Source organism: Acinonyx jubatus, chromosome C2, assembly GCF_027475565.1.
Source record: "Acinonyx jubatus isolate Ajub_Pintada_27869175 chromosome C2, VMU_Ajub_asm_v1.0, whole genome shotgun sequence".
Taxonomy (NCBI): domain Eukaryota; kingdom Metazoa; phylum Chordata; class Mammalia; order Carnivora; family Felidae; genus Acinonyx; species Acinonyx jubatus.
Window position 1 is genome coordinate 1,677,773 of NC_069384.1, and position 19,398 is coordinate 1,697,170.

Sequence of the window (19,398 nt, forward strand, 5' to 3'; positions counted from 1 at the left end):
TCAGCTGGGGGTTCTGAGAACCCTGGTGCCCAGACCAGCCTCCTGGCCGAGTGCACCTCCACAGATTCACGTCTTCCTGGAGCCTCAGAACGTAACTGTATTTGGAAATGGAATCTGTGCAATGAGTTAATTAAGCTGAGATCATTCTGGAGGAGGGTGGGCCCCGACCCACGGTGCATGTGAAGGCAGAGACAAGGAGAGTCCCTGGGCGGCCACCAGCCTAGAGACGCCGGAGTCACTGGCAAACCGCAGATACTGGAAAAGGCAAAGAAGTCCCCCCACGTGGAGGTCTCTGGAGCAGCATGGCCCTGCCAGCACCGACCCGACTTCCAGCCTCCCAGGAGAGAATAGGCTTCTGGAGCTTGAAGTCACGTGTCTGGTAATCTGTTACCTAGGAAACAAATTCAGCGGGTGCTTCAGGCAAGAGTCCAGCCTGGCCCAGACTTGTGGGGAAAACACCCGGCTGTATGTGTTTGGGGAACGTTCGTTATTCGGCGATTACAGCAGTTGGTAACTGATACACATGTCCACCAAAAGAATGGGACAGCAACTGTAGCAACAAGAAGGGAAGAGAAAGAGGGGGGTGTTTAATGGGGAAGGCAGATCCAGGTGGGTCACGGGAGTGCAAAAGGGGGTCTTGAAGATTTCTGGCTGGGGGCCAGGGGAGGTAACGGTCCCTTGGCCTCCTCACCAGGGAAAGCTTCAGAGGTGAGCCTGGGGACAGGGCAGGCAGGGCCCATCAGGGAAAAGGGACAGTCAGGGGCTTGGAGAGGAGCCCTTGGACTCAGAGGGACAAGGCCTACAACGGGCTCACTGCTCCAGCCTGGCACTGTGCTTAGGCGGCATGTTCTCTGTCCCCTCCCCCACTGGTTCTGGTGCTGTGCACCTGGACAATAGGCACGGGGGGGTAGGGACACGGGCCAGCTCTGTGGGGCCCACGGTGCGCCTAGTTAAGGACACAGTCCCCAGCCAGCGCTCCGCGAGGGCCCTGAAGGCAGGTCCCAGAGCCGTCGGCCCAAGCGCCCGAAGCGCACAGGGTTTAAGATGCACAAACAGTACTGGTCTATTCCGTGTCTCCACCTAAACTCACCACCCAGTAACTCACGCCCGTTGCAACACATGGCAGAGCGGTGGCTGGAAGCTTCCCGTCCCGCTCAGGCCAGGCGTCCGGCCACACCCGGGGGGCCACACCCAGGGGGGCGCCTGCAGGACTGGAGCTCCCGTTTCCAACCCCACGAGCCCCAGATCATCTGAGCAGCAGCCGTCATTGGGGTCCGGTACTCTGCTCGGGAGGGGGGGTTGTCCCCACACGTTTGAGGTTTCTCAGCCCATTTCCTTGGGGTGAGTCCTGAGGTCGGCCGAAGGGGCAGCGTACGGACCTCACCTCCTCGCGGGGAGCCCACCCAGCCTCCCTCCGGCCTCTCCCTTACCCACAGCTCGTGCTCTCAGAGCGGCCGAGGGGGAGGGCCTGATAAGGGCACGAGGGGGCGAGCAGGCCCAGCCGTGGTCAGACGGGACTTGCTGCGGGACCAGGACGGAGATTTTCTCCTCAGACAACACGTAAGAAGAGCCTTGCGGCCACTGTCACCAAACGCAGACAACACAGAAAGGCGTGATGGGGAAACGCCCAGGCATCCGCGCCATCTCCCGGGCGGCCAGTGCCCCACTCTTTTTCCCAGCAGTGATTTTATTGCAGAAACGAGTTTGTCACAAATACCACTTTGTAAACAGCTTGTCTCACTTACGGAGAATTGGTTTCTGTGCTGAGAACAAGACCGTACCGTCCCTTAGGGCCTGGCGGTCCTGGCGACATGACCACGCTGACCTCTGGCTGAGGGGACTCGGCTGCCACCTGCAGCCTCTGTGGTCTTATCTGTCCCTTCTGTGTCCCATCCCTGTGATGTGTCCACACCGTGTGCTCTTGTGCAGAGAAGGGGTCCAGGATCCGATTCCATTCAGCCATCCGTTCCTGGACAGGCTCGGCGGACACTGCTGAGGTGTCTGTGTGTCGTGAGCACGGCGGCCACGCCACTAGAGGTCAGGGACAGATCAGCCACAGGGCCCAGACTGGCCTGGCGCCCGGACGCAGAGGCAGCACGCCCAGGCTGTCGCCCGCCTGTGAGGGGCACTGGTACCCAGGCCCCGTCCTGGGCCCAGAGCTGCCGCCGCGGGGGCCCAGGCCTCTGAGCCGCACATCCACGAGCTCGGGCCCTCTGGCCAGAAGAGCAGCCCCCTCCACATCCTCGAATCAAGGGTTTAAGTCTGATTTCCCACAGTCCGGCCTCCAAACCCCAGGCTTCTCACAATAAATACCCATCCTGCTCTCGGGTCAGCCGCCACAGGGCGGGACCAGGCCTGTGCCCCATGTCCAGGCTGACGGACAGCAGCGGCCCTGCTCCCCTTAACCACAAGAGCAGGTGGAGGGGAGCAACCTGGGCTCGGGGCCACAGCGGGGAGAGGGCCGGGGGAGCGGCACGGAGACAAAACGGGAGAAGCAGACGGGAGATGTTCCATCCGAGCCCCCGGAAACCGGGAGGGCGGCAAGCGCCCCCGAAGCACGGAGCAACGTGGCCGCGTCTCGGGATCCTGACGCCTGCCGGGCGGTAGGTCGTGCCATCCCAGTCGGCCGGCCCAGAAAAGCCCAAGAGCAGCCTGGAAGGAAGCCCACAGGCCCACTGCCCGAGGTCACGCCACAGCTCATCCTCACGGTGGGCACTGCCGCCGGGTTCAAGGCGATGACGGCAGGGGCGGGTCCTCGGGGCTCACGGCACGCCTCCAGACCGGTCAGAGCTGGCCGCCGCCGTGCAGCTGCATCTGCTGGGCCAGCTGCTGCCCGATGGCCAGCAGGGGGCTGGCCCTGTAGGACGGACTGGCCAGCAGCTCCCGAAACCGGGCCCTTTCTTCCTCGCTGAAAGAACGGAGATCAGAGCGGGTCAGCGAACCCCCACACACCTCGGTGTGGGGTGCTAGGGACGGGCGCCGGCACCGCCTCCCCTCAGCCACTCCATACTCAGGCACCTCGGGCGGGGCTGGACACTGGAGCGGGCGGGCCAGGCCAGGGGTTACCCCGGGACAGAGCACCTGGGGCCTAAGGGTCACCACGGGGAGGTGGCGGGGGGGGGGGGGGGGGGGTGGCGGCACTAGGAGGGACTGTACGTGCCCATGGGTCCGGGACACCGGCCCCTCCTCCAGGGAGTGGGCTCTGGGCCCCCATCCCAGCCTTCGTGGGGAGCTGTGACTCAAAGCAGGAGGAAGCTGACAAACGTGGGGAGGCAGAGCCTGCCCGCGGCCTGCACAGGCGGCCTTACATAAGAGGCGCCCTCCCCCTCCCCGCAGCTCTGCTGAATCCGCAGTCACGGAGGAGCGGGAGCTCCACACCCGCCAGCCCGAGACCGGCCCTTCTCGCAGAGGGCGCCGTGGCGACAGAGGTGCGATGGGAGACGGGACGGCTTCCTCCGGGGGTGGGGGTCCGGGGCCCCCCCGAGTCCAGGTGGTGGCTGCCGCCCTCCCCCCCGCCGGTCTCTGAGCCCAGCCAGCCCCTCTCAGATGCGCCAGGGCCAGCTCGAGTCTGGTGGGCATCCTTGGGGGACGTCACCTCTGCACGGAAACTAAGGGGACCCGGTCCGAAACCTCAGGATGGCAGTTCCAGAAACAGTCTGGGCGGGGGGGGATGTGTCGCAGCAGGGGCCGCCCGGCCTGGGGCAGGTGGGGGCACAGGACAGGCAAGGCCAAACCTCAAGGTGCCTTCCTGGCTGTCGTCAGGGAGACCGCCCCCTCTGGACCGACTGCCCAAGCCAGGTGTCCGCTCCCGATGCCCGGGATGGCCGGGGGCCCTGGGCTCCAACGGGGACCCCCTAAGGGCTGGCAGCGCTGGTTCTGGTAGCTTCCGCTCCCTTTGCTGCCCACGGAAGGGGCTCCCAGCCCAGCTGGAAACAGGCTGCTGCACGCCAAGCAGTCCGCGGTGCCCGAGCGGACCCGGGCCGGACACCGGACAGCACGGGGGGCATGACGGGAGGAGGGGGTGGGAGCGGCGGGGCCCCATTTGGGGGTGGGCCCTACTCACAGGAGCTGGAGCCTCTGCGCGGCACTCATGCGGCTCAACTCGGCGGGCCGGGGCCTCCTGCTCACCCTCACCCTGTTGGGGACACAGAGAAGCAGGTCAGCGTGGGGACCCTGGACCCCTTCTCACCGTGGGACTCCCCACAGGACCCAGCGCAGCCCACCTCCCTGGAGAGCCGGTACCAAGAGACACGTCTACGTGGCGGGCGGCAAGAAGGGCGAGAAAACCAGAGCCCGGGAGCCAACACCTAAATTTAGCCTCTAGACCAGAAGGCCTCATTCCTTATTCATGTTTTCTGATAAAATATGAATGAAAGACCTGTCTCCTGAGCCTAAGAGAGCACCTGCACCCGCCTCTCCTCTCACTCACGCTGACTCGAGTGCCCGCTCTCAGGCAGGGCCGCCAAGACGGCCACGTGCATCCCCAAGGGCCCGTCCCAGACTCCGAGCCTACGGCCAGGCTTTCCCGAGTCACCCTCTGCCCCAGGCCACCTCGGTTCTGCTCCTCTCGCTGCTGACCCTGCATTCACCCGGGAGCAGACCCCTCGCAGAACAGGCTGGCATCCCAGGCCTTGGGCCACCCAAGGTCTGTAAAATGGTAAAATCCACTGATGCTTCCCACAGCCCTCCAGCTCTGCCAGCAGAGACACATCTGGGAGTCCCCTCGGTGTCCGTGGGCCAGGTGACCCCCCTAGCAAGGTGGGAGGCCAAGACGGTCACCGAGCCTCAGGGCACGGCTAGGACCCCGGTAAGCAGCTCCCGGGGGGAGGCTCCCGTCCTGCGGACAAAGGCAGACAGGGTGAATCCCCAAGGCCATCGGGGTGAGCAGAGCCAACACCCCAGCACAAACCCAGCCAACCCCCCAGTCCTGTCCCCTCTGTCCAGACAGGTCCCGGCCTTGGTCTGCTTTGAAATGACCAAGGCAGAGAGCTCGTAGAAGGGCAGACACTCACTCGTGGCCTCCGAGCTTGGTTCTGGCTGCAGACCGAGCACGGCAGATGGTGGCTGGACTGAGACCACCCCCACCCCCGGCGGGAATGCCGTGCGGCTCAGAGCACACAGCCTGGCTCGCTGCTCAGGTACCCGCACAGGTGACCCCAGCCTCACCAGCACTGGAGGCAGTGGCTCTGGACATCGGCTGACCCAGCATAAACCTTGGGAAAACCACTGTAGCCCTGAAGCCTCAGTTTCCCTGTCGAACAGGCAAATGCTTTCCTGGCAAACTCCGGGTAGCCAGGCCCGCAGTCCCAAGGCGGGTGACCCCCGGCACGTCCACCCTCACCGCTGTCACTCCCCTGCCACGGGTGAGCCCACAGGGCACGCCCGGCCCCCAGGGGCCTCGGAAACCAAGTGTGTGGAAGAAACACCAAACGACACCGGTGGGAACACGCAGACTCCTGCGTAAACCCACAGCCCGGCGAGCGAACCCGAATCCACCCGGCGGGGCGGGGGGGGGGGGGGGGGGGGGCCAGTGGAGCCGTGCTGCCACCTCTAGCCAGCTCTCCAGCAGCAGCCACCAGCCGGGGGCCGCTCCAGGGTAGCGGCGGCAGCAGCCTCAAGACGTGGCCAAGGCCACCCGGACCCGACGGGAGTCCCGCGGATGGGCAGCCTCGCCCCTGTGCCCGCTGGCCCAGTGGCTCGGCTGCATGGGGCTCCCCACCCGGTTCGTCAGAACGGAAAAGACGACCTTCACCTGACACTCTCTTGCCCAGAGAACTGATTTCTAGAGAAGCTAACCTTCCCAAGGAGCAGCAGGACTGTCGACCGTCCGTGTGCTGGAGCCCTCTGTGGTGCCCACGCGGATGGAGGCTGGGACACGGCCAGGGATAGGCATGCTCCAAAAGCCCCGAGCCCCGGGCTCCCTGCCGCCATCGCCCCGGGAGGCCACATCACGGATGTGGAACAAGCTTGGAGTGGCCCGGGGCCTCGGTCAGGGTGTCCCAGTGGGTGCCTGGGGACCCCTGCGTTCAGGTCTGGGTGTCCAGGGTGCCAAGGCCATCCCCACACCACGTCCTGTCCGACCCAGACTCTGGGACTTGCCCAGAGAGTGGGGACAAGAGCAGTCACGGAGCCATCTGTGCCGTCCACACCCTCTGAAGTCACCCACCGGGGGGACCTAACCCCAGCAGCACGGCCTCCTCCCGGGCTCCGAGGAATCCGGCCACAGAAGGCCAGGAAGAGGCCCGGACACTTCCTGTGATGAATGCGGATGGGCTGGGCCTGCTCTTGGCGAGATGGGGCTGGGGGCTCCCGGCCAGGCACAACCGGGCGGGAGGGAGTACAGGGACCCAAGGCAAAGCTTGCGGCTGCGGGGGTGATGGCCACCCGACTCCTTGCCGGACCGAATGCTCTAGGTGCTTCCATCCCAGGAGGTGGCCTGGGAGCTTCCGGCTCTACAGCCAAGTGGCCCTGAGCACACGGCCTGACGCCCCCCGCCCTCAAGCCTGTGAGCGGGGAGGGGACAGCAGAGGGACCGGCTTCTCTAGAGCACGCAGAGCAGGGCAGCAGGAAGCGCTACCGGGACGTGTGCGTCTCGGACGGGGTACCAGAGGCAGGGGGCACGGTGCCAGGCTGCGTCTCTGGGGAGTGAAGCAGAGGGCACACGGGGAACAGAGCCCAGCAGCGGTACAGGAGGGACACCCCGCCCCCCATGCAGCAGCCCTCCTGGCGAAGCCGTTGAGACCTAAACGGCCGGCAGGCGCCCCTCCTCGACATGCTGGCCAAGGGAGGCCCCACCACCTGCTGACCTCACGGCTGGGTCCGTGGAAGCAAGCGTTTCTGCATCAACAACCGGGCCAGGCCTCTCTGGGGCCTTTGCCTGCCTACCCCTCCCCTCCACCATTTCTTCTCCCGCTCTGGCCCCCGGCCCGGCCTCGCAGCCTCAAGCTCCCGAGGCAGCCGCACACAGACACTCACCCTGCAGAATGCGGCCGCCGGCCACCGGCCTCCAGCTCCAGCAGCTCAGGGAGGGCGTCCTTCAGGGGCTGCAGGTCCCCCACCACCACCGTGGCCCTCCGTCTCCGCTCTGCCTTGCGCTTCTGCTCGGCCAGCTTTGTGGCTTCGATCTCTGGGGAAGAGGAGACGTGAGGTCAGTGAGAGAAGCAGAGAATGAAGGCTGGGCAGCTTCCTTCCTGCCGGCACCCCGGGAGCCCGGGGGCAGGCCGGCACCCCGTCACAGAGGCACAATTCCTGATGGCAGAATGACGAGACTGAGCTGCAGGCACGGAGGCCTTCTCCTTCTGAAAAGGGACACTAGCACGGCGGCCTGTGCCTTTTGGGGGCAGGAGCAGGGATGTGCGGTCAGAAGCGGGCAAACGGACAAGGATTTAAACAGTGAGTCACCTACGGCAGGGCCACATCTCCTGTGCTCTCCAAGTGCCTCTCGGGACCAGGAGGGAGGAAGTGCGTCCCCATGTAGGGGAGTTGATATAGTGGGGCCCCAGGAAGCCTCTGCACAGAAGTCGTTTCTAGAAACTGCAAGCACCCTCCTGCCAGGGACAAGCACTAAGGGAGGCTCCGTCCACAGACACAGGAGCCGGCCCCCTCCGAGCCCACGGCACCAGGGCAGCGCCTCGCACCCCAAAGTCCCTCGGCTGTCCGGGGCCAGCTCTGAAGAGCCCACCCCGCCTGCTCCAAAGTCAGAGACACGCAAGCTGCCCCCAACCGGGGTCCCAGAGAGCCCAGGGGGCCCTGGGGAGTGAGGCTGCTCTCCCTGCCCCGAAGAGCTGGGCTCCGGGGGACAAGGATGGCCGCCCCTCAACGCTCCGGACCGTCAGGATCACAAGGGGACAGGTCGGTACTTCCCATCCTGCCAGGGAGAGGATAAACAATTTACTGAGGTCCCATCTAACCAGGCGCCGCTTCTCTGGGAGGCAAACATCCTAGGACGGCTGCAAAGGCCAGGGCGGGCGTGCTGACAGACCGGTGCCGGGACCGAGGGCAGCAGGGCACAGGCCCGAGGCTCCGGGGAAGACACCTACACACGGCTGCGCAGACGTTAGCAAATCCAAGCGGAAGTGCTTTAAATTAGTAACACGTGTTAACTAGCTGGAGCGTGTCCGAGGCGCACAAGGGTGATTCGACGCAGGGACGTCTGCCAGGGGGTCTGCAGCGGTCTGCTTCAACAGAAAGGCCACCATCGCTATAAGAAATGCCAAAAGGAAGATGCAAGAATTTACTATCCTGGGGACACCTGGGCGGCTCAGTCGGTTAAGCGTCCGACTTCAGCTCAGGTCACGATCTCGCAGTGTGTGGGTTCAAGCCCCGCGTCGGGCTCTGTGCGGGCAGCTAGGAGCCTGGAGCCCGCTTCCGATTCTGTGTCTCCCTCTCTCTCTCTGCTCCTCCTCCGCTCACTCTCTCCCTTTTTCTCAAAAATAAACATTAAAAAGTTTTTATTAAATTAAACAAAAAAGAACTCACTATCCACTCACCGTAAAAGTTATAATACAGCCATGAACGGAAGGACATTCTCTAATTTGGCAGGAGATTATCTACCAGAAACCTCATATTCTCTGGCAAAACATCAGAAGCCCCACACCAATCCGTCATGGGCAGTTCAGCACCTAGGGAGGGTGGGCGGCAGTGAGAACCCATAGGGCAGAGCTCGGCGGGCCCAATCAACCCACCAAACTAATTCCAAATCTTATTTTTTAAAAAAAATTTTTTTTAATGTTTATTTTTTTTTTGAGACAGACAGAGGCAGAATGCAAGTGGGTTAGGGGCAGAGAGAGAGGGAGACACAGAATCCAAAGCAGGCTCCAGGCCCCAAGCTGTCAGCACAGAGCCCGACATGGGGCTTGAACTCACGAGCCATGAGCCGAAGTCGGACCTGAGCCGAAGTCGGATGCCCAACCAACTGAGCCACTCAGGCGTCCCCTAGATTTTTTTTTTTTTTTTTTTTTTTTAATTTTAAGAGAGACAGAGAGAGAGCAGGTGTGCACACTCACACAAACAGTTGAGGGGCAGAGAGAGACAGACAGAAAATCCCAAGCAGGCTCAGCGTGGAGCCCAATGCAGGGCTTGATCTCAACCAGGAGATCATGACCTGAGCCAAAATCAGGAGTCGGATGCTCAACCAACTGAGCAACCCAAGCACCCCCAAATCTCGTTTTTAAAAGAACTGAATGGTAAGAGTAGCCAAACGTTTTTTAAAAGAACAAGCAACAAGACAGTGGGCCTCCCGGACACTGAAGCAAACTGTGAAGTGACAGAAATCCCAACAGTGTGGCGTCACCGGGCAGGTGTGAAGGGGCAGCCTTCCACCTGCTGTCCCAAAAACTAAGCAACAACGAAACACGACAAATAAAACAGAAACGTAAAGCCAGAAAACACAGGCGCCAGGCACTGATGTACACGCGTGCACACACATACACACGCACGAACACACACACACACACCCCAGGTAAATACAAAAATGTGTGCGACTTTAATCTTGCACCACCAGCCGGCGATTACCCCCGTATGGAACTTGGCAGTGAATGCGGTCTTCGGCTTTGCCCGTGTTACCTAAACAGCTCTGTAACTTTTCCACGTGGGGCTGAAACATTACCTTATCCTCAGATTTGGGTGCCCTTTCATTCCAGCCCAGGGGCTCAGGGAGTGAGAACAGTGAATTTAAGGGGGTGTCAGTTCCGTGCCAACCGGCTCAGCACAGGCGCTCCAGGCCGGCAGCTCTCGGCAGGGGCGACCTCGCCGCCGTCCCCACGGTCCCCGCCCAGCCGGCTCTCCCCTGCTTCTGCGCTGAGCCCCAGGGTCGCTCCCGTCTCCCAGCCAGAGACGGGGCCGCACAGGGAGGGAGGCAGAGGTGCCCCCCCGGAGTGTCCTCCGAGGCCTGGACCCTGCCATGCCCTCTTCTGGCGTCGAAGCCACCCTTCTCCCTTCCAGGCAGGCGGGTCGGGGCCTCCCCTCCCCTCACGGGCTCCGACATCTTTGTACCTAGGCTGGAGATAGCCCCCTTGGCGGACTTCTCTCCAAGTAAACCCTTCTGGGGGTGCTGGGCCTGACAGACCACACGCTGATGCCTGTCCCCCAGGAACAGTCTCACAGCCGGCCCACTCATAAGCAAAGACGGACAGGGAAAGGTCCATTCTACCAACTATGTGGTCTAGAGCAGCAAGTTGTGAGTGTTTTGGGGGTAGGTAGGAGGCTCCTCCTGCCCCTACCGCTCCCCCCTGGCTGGCTCTGGAAGGTTCCCAGAGACTGTCACTCCTTTATCCTAAATGGTTTAATTGAAAACTAGCCTGATGGGGCACCTGGGTGGCTCAGTCGGTTGAGCATCCGACTCTTGGTTTTGGCTCAGATCACTCAGGGTCATGGGATGGAGCTCCGCACTGGGCTCCGCGCCGAGTGGAGCCTGCTTGAGATTCCCTCTCTCTGCCCCTCGCATGCACGCTCTCTAAAATAAAAATTTTTAAATCATTGGGGCGCCTGGGTGGCTCAGTCGGTTAAGTGTCCGACTCGATTTTGGCTCAGGTCACGACCTCACAGTTTGGTGGGTTCGAGTAACGTGGAGCCTGCGTGGGATTCATTCTCTCTCTCTCTCTCTCTCTCTCTCTCTCTCTCTCTGCCCCTCCCCCACTCGCGCGGTCTGTCTCTCAAATCAATAAACTTGTCAGGAGAATGAACAGGAAAGTCACAGTCTGGAAGAAAATCCGCAACACGTGTACCTGACCCAGGGCTGGCCTCCCGGACGTAAGAACAATTCTTGGAGCTCAGGAACAGAAGGCAAAGAGCCTCACGAAACCACACACGACCGGACATGCCGTGCAAGCGGGAGCGGCCGGTGAAACGCCCGGTGGCGGTAAGGCGCGCCAACGCCACGAGGAGCGGCTGACACCCTGCCTGGCACTCGGACGCCGCTGCGCCCTGGCAGAGCCGTGGCGCAGGCGGAACGCGCCTCCGCGGCCGGTGGGAGCGTAAGTGTACAACCACTCTAGGAAACGTCTGGCAGCTGCTTATTAAACTAAACATACACCTGCCCTATGACCCCGCGTTCCATTCCCAACTACTCATCCCAGAGAAACGAAAACATATTCCACAAAAAGACCTGTGAAGAATGTTCACAGCCTTTTTCACGGTAGCTAAAAAGAGAAAAAGACCAGGTGTCCGTCTGTAGGAAAGTGGGTAGCAAAGAGTACATCCAGATAAAGAAATCCTTCTCGGCGACAGAAGGGCACGGGCCATAGCTGTGCTCAGCAGAGAGGACTCTCAAAAACACCACGTGAAGCAAAGAAATCCAGACACGAAGAGAGTATCCTGTATTCGCTTGTTACTTCTACGAGATTCCACGTACGTGACGTCTAGAGCAGTAAAATCTAGTGAGACTCCAAAGAAATGAGACAGGGGTCACCTGCAGGGTAGTCGAGAATGCGGAGCGAGGGGACTGCGTGGGAAGGCGCACGGGGACTCGCCGGTGACGGTGGCCTTCTGTGTCTCAAAGGGACTCTGGTTGCACACGTGTGCGCAGTGGTCACAAATCGCTGCCTGGCACTTCACTGCACCCAATTTCACCTCAAAATAAAAATGAAAAACCATCAACAGACGCTGAACCGTAGAACTATTTGGGAGAAAGCGTGCTGACGTCTGCCACTCAGGAATGTGCACAGAATGAGGGTGGTGGACAGACGAGCAGACGTGGGAAAAAAGAAGTGTCCACGTAAAACCGAGGTGGTGGTTTCAGGTTTCCCCGAAACATTCCCCCTGCTCTTGCGTGACATTTTTCATGACAGAATACTAGGTAAGACCGAGTGGGGTGACGTGGGCACCACCACAGCCCGCCGTTCCTGAACAAAACTGTAAGACAAACGAGCTAAGTAACTCAAACTCAAAGAAAGAAAGAACAGTGTGTTAAAACAACAGAAACTGAGAATTCAGACCCAGAGAAAGTAGAAGTAACACGCGAATACAGGAACTGACTCCCGGGACGGAAGAGATGGAAGACGGGTGCAAACACAGGACAGCGAACAGGGGCTCTGATGACGAGGGGCCTGCAGCCCTTTGCTAGTGAGGGCAGAGATCGGATTAGAGAAGATGTTTTACGGGAAACTACAGGTGGCCAAGACTGACCCAAGCAGTGAGACAAAGACACCGACCAGCACGGGAAGAAAATTTTAAACATCAGCTCAACGCTGCAGCCCAGACACGTGCAGGGTCCCAGTGGCCACCGTCTAACAGTTTTCCAAATCTGGTACGCAGAGGATATCTGTACGTCTCCGTGCCAAGAACCGTGACAAAGAAAATCAATGAATGAATCGCTTCCTTAAGGAACTTCCCCAAAGTGACCAAAAAGTAAAATAACTGTGGGAGAAACAGGCAAATTTCTCTAGAAAATTTAAGAAGTATATTTTCTTTAAAACCTTCAAGGAGGGGCGCCTGTATGGCTCAGGCTGTTAAGCATCCAACTCTTGATTTCGGCTCAAGCCCTGATCCCAGGGTCAAGGGTCCAAGCCCCACTTCAGGGTCCCGGTGACAGCACAGAGCCTGCTCCGCCCTGCTCTGCTTCTATCTCTCTGCCCCTCCCCCACACACGTGTGTGTCCAGACACATGCGCTCTCTCTCTCTCAAAATAAACAAAAGATACTTCCAACGAAAACTAACTTTAACCACGAGAGAATACACAGGGTATCACAAATTATTTTCAAAAGTCAACAGAATCATACTCAAAAGGTGCGATAAGAAACAAATTGCAAAGCAATCCTCACAAGAAAACCTTCAGAAGAGCATCAGTGAGCACTCGGCATCACGAAAAATAACCCCGTCTTCCAAAAGGCGACTGGTGGGCAGAGAGGCACCGGGTGCGGCGAGGCGGCCGCTGGAGGCCCTCAGAGAGAAGGACCGCGCGGCCGCGGCCCGCAGAAAAGTCCGGAAGGTCACCACTGGCAGGAAGGTGACCTCACGGACACCCTGAGTGGCTCTGAGGTGACACACTCACGACACGCAGGATCGCTTGCGTGCTGACGAGCCGACGCCGCGAGGAGCCCAGAGCGGCAGGTGCAGGGAGGACGGGGACCGTCTGGGGGAGGGCATCAAGCCGGGAGGCGAGGGAGGTACTTACTCTGCAGCCACCTCTCACGCCTCAGCTTCAGTTTCTCCTTCTTGGGCAAAATGGCCCGGGCGTCCGCACCTGGGACAGAGCACATGGGGTGAGTGGAGCGCGTGTCGGGAGGGAGCCCTGCAGCAGTGTCCCTCTGAGGCCCGCAGGCGGGCCTCAGCAGCAAACCCTCCCGCCCTGACTCCGGGATGGCCTCCAGGACGGGCCACCATGTGGCCGTGAGGCCCAGAGATGCCACACAGCTCACGAGCAGACACGCACTTTCTGGCCAGGCAGAAGCCTGTGCCCCCGAGCCGCACAGGCCCCACTGTCTGGAATTTCTCTGCACAGGCGCTGCTCAAAGCCAAGGGGTCTCAGGGGAGTCCAGTCTAGGCAAGAGGTGGTCCCACATCTTGTCACCAAATCCAGCCACCGTAGTGAGAAAAACCCACTTCTCTTCACACAGCGCCTCCTCTGGGGGCCAGCTGTCCCCTCCCCTGCACTCGCTCCTGCTCCCCCAGCTCCGGGCCTGCCGGCTGTCCCACCGCATGAAGACTTCGCCCAGCCTGGCCTCCCCTCCCTCGTCCCCCAGGAGGGCCTGCACATCCCCTTTCTGTGGGCTACACTGTGTCCCCCAAATTCACGTGTTCAAGTCTTAATCCCCAGGACCTCAGAACGCACCCGTATTTGAAGACACATCTTCAATGAGGCGACTGAGGGAGAAGGTAGGGTGACCCCAGTCCAACGTGCCTGGTGTCCTCCTAGGAGATCAGGACACAGACAAGCACAGGGACGATGACGAGAAGACTCGAGAAAGATGGCCATCTGTGCGCCCAGGAGAGGGGTCCCAGGGGGAGCCAGCCAGCCCTCCCAGCATCTCAACCTCCACACCGCGAGGGAGTAGATGCTCGGCGTCTGGGCGGCCTGGGTGCGGTGTCTGCTCCAGCCGTCGGAGCCACACGCGCGGCCTCCTTCCCGGGAACAACGCAAAGCACCGCGTTGCCACCACCAGCCGTGCGGGAGGCCCGCCTGCCCACGCCCCCCAGGAGCTGCGAAGCCAGCCCTGGAGTTGCCAGGCGCCGAGGCGGTGGCAGGACGGCCCACGAAGGAAGGGGGCAGAGCTGTGACACTCCCTCACTAATTGCCTGAAGAAACCTGCTGCCCTTTAGGGCACATCTCTGGCAACAACCCTACGAACTGGCCCCGTTTCACAGGACAGAAAACCCAGGCTCAGAGGAACGCTCACAGAACTATGAGTGCGACCGGAAGGGAGCGTGACAGCTGAGCCCATCGGGCCAGCACCCTGGGGACCACAGTCCTGGAGGGTCCCGGAGACACAAGACTGGAATAAACCCTGAGCCACATGGGCACAGGTGAAGCTTCGCAGAGAGCTCAGAAATCACACACGGCCCTGGCTGCAGGACACAAGGCTTCCCGGGTCCGTCTTGCTGACCCCAGGGAGGCCCTCTCCTCCTCGGCAGGTGGACGGGATGGGGGCAAGACAGAGGAGCCCCTGCCCCCAAAGCTACATGCGGGGGCGGGGGGGGGGGGCGGGTGGTGGCAGAGCTGACACCACTGGGGCCTGTGCCACGCTGACCAGACGTGAACTCCCAGCTAGACGAAGATGGCCAGCCCGTGTCGGCAGAAGCCACGTGTAGCCCCGAGGATGTGCCTGCTGGCGCGTCACGCGGGGCTGGGACTCCCCTTCTCCAGGCCCTTCCTCCTCTAAGGGCAGGAAATGGGCGGGGCCGGGACTTCACCCGGGCCACAGGACACCCCCCAGAGGAGGGACCTCTCACTGGGTACCGAGCCCCTCAGCCTCCGCATCCTCGAGTGAACAGTGGGGCGGAGAGCAGGTAACTCTCGGCACGATCCGTAGATTTACGACACAAAGCCCGAGAGATCGTTGTCGCCCTTTTGAAACTCTTCCGACCAGGGAGAGGAGGGCTGCCTGACCTGGGGGCAGCAGCAAAGCGCCACTGCCAGGCTCCGGGAGCAGAGAGGACACGGTCTGCCGGCTCTCTGCCCCACGGCAGGGCTGCGGCGTGTGGAAACGTGGGCTGGAGGGCGCCGGGCCAGACAACGCCCCACGCTGCAGCCAGGGTCTCTGCCTCGGGCCTGCTCTAAACACAGAGCGGCCTCCAGGCTGGCTCCACTGCCTTGGCCTCAACGGGCCTCCCCAGGGACAACGCGGCGGAGCCCGGGGCCTGCTCCACACGGGGCCAGTGCTGTGGGACACGCACATCTCCCAATTTATCTCCACTCCACGCAGATTTTCCTGCTATGACAGCAGATCCCTGATGCCACTGCCACAACAGTCCAGAAACAAGCTCTGTCTGGAGGAAGGAGGTGCACCGGTCAGACAGACTTGTCACCTCAGGAACGTGCACAAACCCCGTAGCCCGAGACTCCCGGGAGAATTTAATCCCTTCTCCAAGACTAAGACCCTGCACGCCGTGGCCTTGTGTCGAAACTCCCGGACGTGCTGGAGCTGACCTACTTTTCTCTTCACCGCCCTGACCCCTCACTCCCCTGGGGAGCAGAGGCCCTGTGACTTGTCAGTCACCCTCAGCAGCTCAGAATGGGGTGGGTGTGAGAGGGTGAACAGAGGGGCTGCACGGTGTGGACGCCCAGGACCAACACTGCTCCAACCAGCAGCCCCCATCCGTGTTGCGCCCGGCACCGTACCCACCATGGGGTCCGGCCGCCAGGCGCGAGCCTGATGCGAGGCAGGGAGGGCATCTGTGCAGCCTCGTGCAGGCGTCAGGGGCCTCTGAGGGTGGGGGGTAAGAGGTCCACACGTCCCACTGCCATGTCAAGCCACAAACGGGGTAATGACGGTGCCCACTGTGGGGTCAGGGGGCATCTGTTTGGGGCAGGAGCCTGGGCAGCGGAGGCCAAGTGACCCGCACATCCAACAGGCGAAGGCAAGAGGGTGGCCTCCCAGGGAAGCATCTGACGGCGGGGCATGTAGGCAGCTCGCCCTCAAAGGCTCAGGGAGACACCTTCCCCGCACTCCTACAACTTGCCGTAATTTGAAATAACTTGGAAATAAAAACAAGTCTATGACCAGGGAGGACTGACTGACTCGTGGCCACGCTGCATCGGGGCCCCCACCCTGCTCTGCCCCAGGAGCCTCCGCCCGGCAGCCCCTCCCCGTGCACCGGAGAAACGGGAACCAGACACACGGGCCCTGTGAGATGGCCGAGCGTGTGGGCAGTGAGGTCCCACAGAAGCCATCCGGAAGCACTGGCAGAGGGCCCCACGCGCCCAGGAGGGACACAGATGCTGCCGCACTGGGCACGGGCGGCAGGCACCGGGACAGGCGCCACAAGCCCTGCTCACCTCAGTGTCCCTGCCGGGCCCCCCCACCCAGGGCATCCAGAGGGTTCCAGAAGCCCAAACCCCCAAGGACCGGACGAAGTCCGCGTTCTGCACTGAGGCTACAGCCTGGAAAGAGACCGATAAGAGGGCGGGCGCAGGGGCCGGTGGGCCAGGTGGACGGGCCCTGAGGAGAAGCCGCGAAAGCACAGGCTTCACAGAGAAGGTGGGATCTGGGGCGTCAGGGCTGCCTGCGCAGCCAGAGCCCGAGACCAGGCGAGGCAAGACGGCTGCCCAGGTGCACCTCGGGGTCCCTGGACGCAGTCGGAGCTGGAGCAGAGGCCACCTTGGAGGGTGTCTCTCGGGACTGTAGGAAGAGAGGTCCTGGCAGGGGCGGGGGACCTGGCTCCGTGCCAGCCTTGTTAACGGAGATTCTCAAACACACGCAGAGGAGGGACACTGCGGAGAACCACGAGCGCTCCAGCTGCCCCCACTCCCACCCACCTCGGTCACTTATGGCAAACCCCAGACACACCCTCTCCGGCACCGGCTCTGACCCCTGCGCCCAGGTCCCTGCGGTTGGTGTCTGCCCATCAGAGTGTCCCCGGGGCCTGAGCCAACAGCTGTGAAAGGGGACGCCCCTGAACGCTGGCACCACGGTCCGTGGGGGACGCACCCCAGGAGGACAGGCTGAGATGGGTCAGAGGATGCCCAGGGGGACACAGAGGTGGCCTGTCCGGTCCACTAACCCCTGAAGCCCTCACCTCTCTCCATTCCTAGCACCAAGCCCCTGCCACGGCCCCACACCGGGATCCCCTGGGCTCAACGCTGGACAGGCCGCCCTCACCCCTCTGGGTAAGGACACCTCTTCCAGGCGGACGGGAATCCCAGTCAGGCCAACGGTGGCCCCACGGCATTGCTGAACTGGGTTCTCCTCAAGGACACACTGACAAGGCCTCTGCCACAGGGGCCAGCGACCCAGGGCACCAGTTCACACCCCCTAGGAACTCCTGCTCCAGATAGAGCCCCAGAGAGCCCCCCGAGGTCTGCTCTGCTATGGCTCACGGTTACCCCCACCTCACCTCTGTCAGCCTCACTCCTGTGCCGGCGGAGGTTAGAGGGTGAGGCCCTATGGCTGTGCTGTTTCACTGAGGGAGACGCTGAGGCCCAGGGGCAGAGCCTGCCCTGAACCACGCGAAGAGAGGCCAACGAGCACGTGCCGTACCAAGGCCAACAGGCCCGAGTGCGGCGTGGGCGTGGGTGGCCCCGGTTCTGATCCTCGTGGCGGGTTAAGCAGACCAAACCTCCAGTCGCCTTCTCCGTGCAGAAGCTCTGTGTGACCCACGACGGCACAAACACCAGCCTCAGGAAAATGGGGCTGGGTGAGATCACGCCGGCCTCTCTGGTGTCCAGTAGGGGGGTTAAAAGTACCGTATGCAAACCTGGGCCCCAGTCCCTTCCAGAGCCACGATCCTGGGTGTGCCCTGACCTCCAGAAGCACCCCCGCCAGAGTCAATGCTACAGCTGCCTGTCCGAGGGGGAGAGGTGTCCAGCAGCATTTCTGACGCATGACAAAGGGACGGCAACTGTGCACTCTGGGGCACGTCGCCCCAGCCCGGGTGCCCACCCGAGCTCACTCCGGCAGGTGCTGGGAACACCAAGGCTTGGGAGGCCTGGCTGGCCCAGGGCGTCCTCGGGACCCAGTGAGCAGTTCACACCCATCCCAAGGCTCGGAGCAATTCTCCGGAACCTAAAAACAATACTTACAACAACCAACCCACCGACCATGCTGAGCACAGGAGGCCTCCTGGCCAGGGGGGTCGCCTCCCCAGCCTCAAGGCAGCAAGCTCAGGCACAGACACCACGACTGCGGGCGTCCCGGAGAGAAAGCGCGGGCACAAACGCAGGGACGGGCTGCTCTGACGGGAAAGGCTGACGGTAAGACGCACCCTCCTCTGGCGAGACACGGCTCTTCGGGGGAGCGGCACAGCAGTCTCCTCGTCTGTAAGAGGGGCACCGCCTCTGCGGCACACCGGCCTCGTGGGGCCAAGTGCAAAGTCACCAGGGCTCAGCGAGGAGCCCGTGTGGCCAGCCCAGCCACGCCCACATGCCTGCACCCCAGTGGCCCGCCTCCGACACAGCCTGCTGCCCGTGCGGGACATGCGGAAGACGGGCCCTGGGCTCCTGGTGTTGAGTCCGGGGAGGACACGGTTGATGCGTTCTCACAGGGCTTCTGCTCTCATGGAATTGGGAGGAGAGTCAATACATAACTAGTTTTCCTGTAAACGACATCAGGAAGCTATTGTCACGGCACCAATGAACGTGCGCAAACGCTCGGGCACAGGCAGCTGCAGGTGTCAGAACCGCTTCTGAGGCAGGTCGGTGAGACTAACCCCGTGGACAAGGCCATCTCGGGACACCGACACTCCCACACCTAAGACACAGATTTGGGGGAAAAACAGGGGAATCAGTCCCGTCCTTCCGTACATCAAAATAAGGTCCCAACTGATTAGATACATAAATAAAAAACAAAACCATAAAAGTACTGCAAAAACACAAATGAGTACAAAACACAAAGAAAACACCGATTTGACTATGCACAAATTAAAAACTTCTGCAACAAGTTATGTGAACAAACTCAAAAAGCATGAGTGACAGGGGACACCTATACATAACAAAACAGGCCTCTTCCTTCCTATGTAAATAGCTCTCCTGAATCAATAAAAAAAACAAACAGCCTAAAAAATAAGGTGCAGGAAAAGGCTGCTTATACGGAAACATGGTTAATGGAACTTCTAAGGAAGCGCACGGTTTACAAACCTGCCCCCACTGCTCCCCCTTCACGTGAGCAGAGACTTAGGTCAGCACCAGCCGGCTCCAACCGGAGGCAGAGGCCCACTCAGGTGCCAAGCAGGAGCTCCCACGGGGCAGCGTCTTGAGAAAGCCATGAGGCGACGTCTATTGACGTTCATTGTTTTATAGGCTCCTTG

General features: G+C 61.3%; 1 protein-coding gene across 3 annotated transcripts in view; it reads right to left on the reverse strand.

Moving 5' to 3' along the window:
- Window positions 1–1,669: 1,669 nt before the first annotated feature.
- SLX9 (SLX9 ribosome biogenesis factor) overlaps window positions 1,670–19,398 on the reverse strand; it is a 34,445-nt gene continuing 16,716 nt past the window's right edge. Inside the window, exons 3-6 of one of the 3 annotated variants that reach the window (XM_027041431.2) lie at window positions 13,112–13,180; window positions 6,976–7,126; window positions 4,064–4,135; window positions 1,670–2,908 (exon numbers count right to left, since the gene is read on the reverse strand). In XM_027041431.2, coding sequence (XP_026897232.1) covers window positions 2,785–2,908; window positions 4,064–4,135; window positions 6,976–7,126; window positions 13,112–13,180 — 416 coding nt within the window. In that variant the 3' untranslated portion in view covers window positions 1,670–2,784. The other 2 variants (XM_053220458.1, XM_053220457.1) reach the window with 2 other exon arrangements.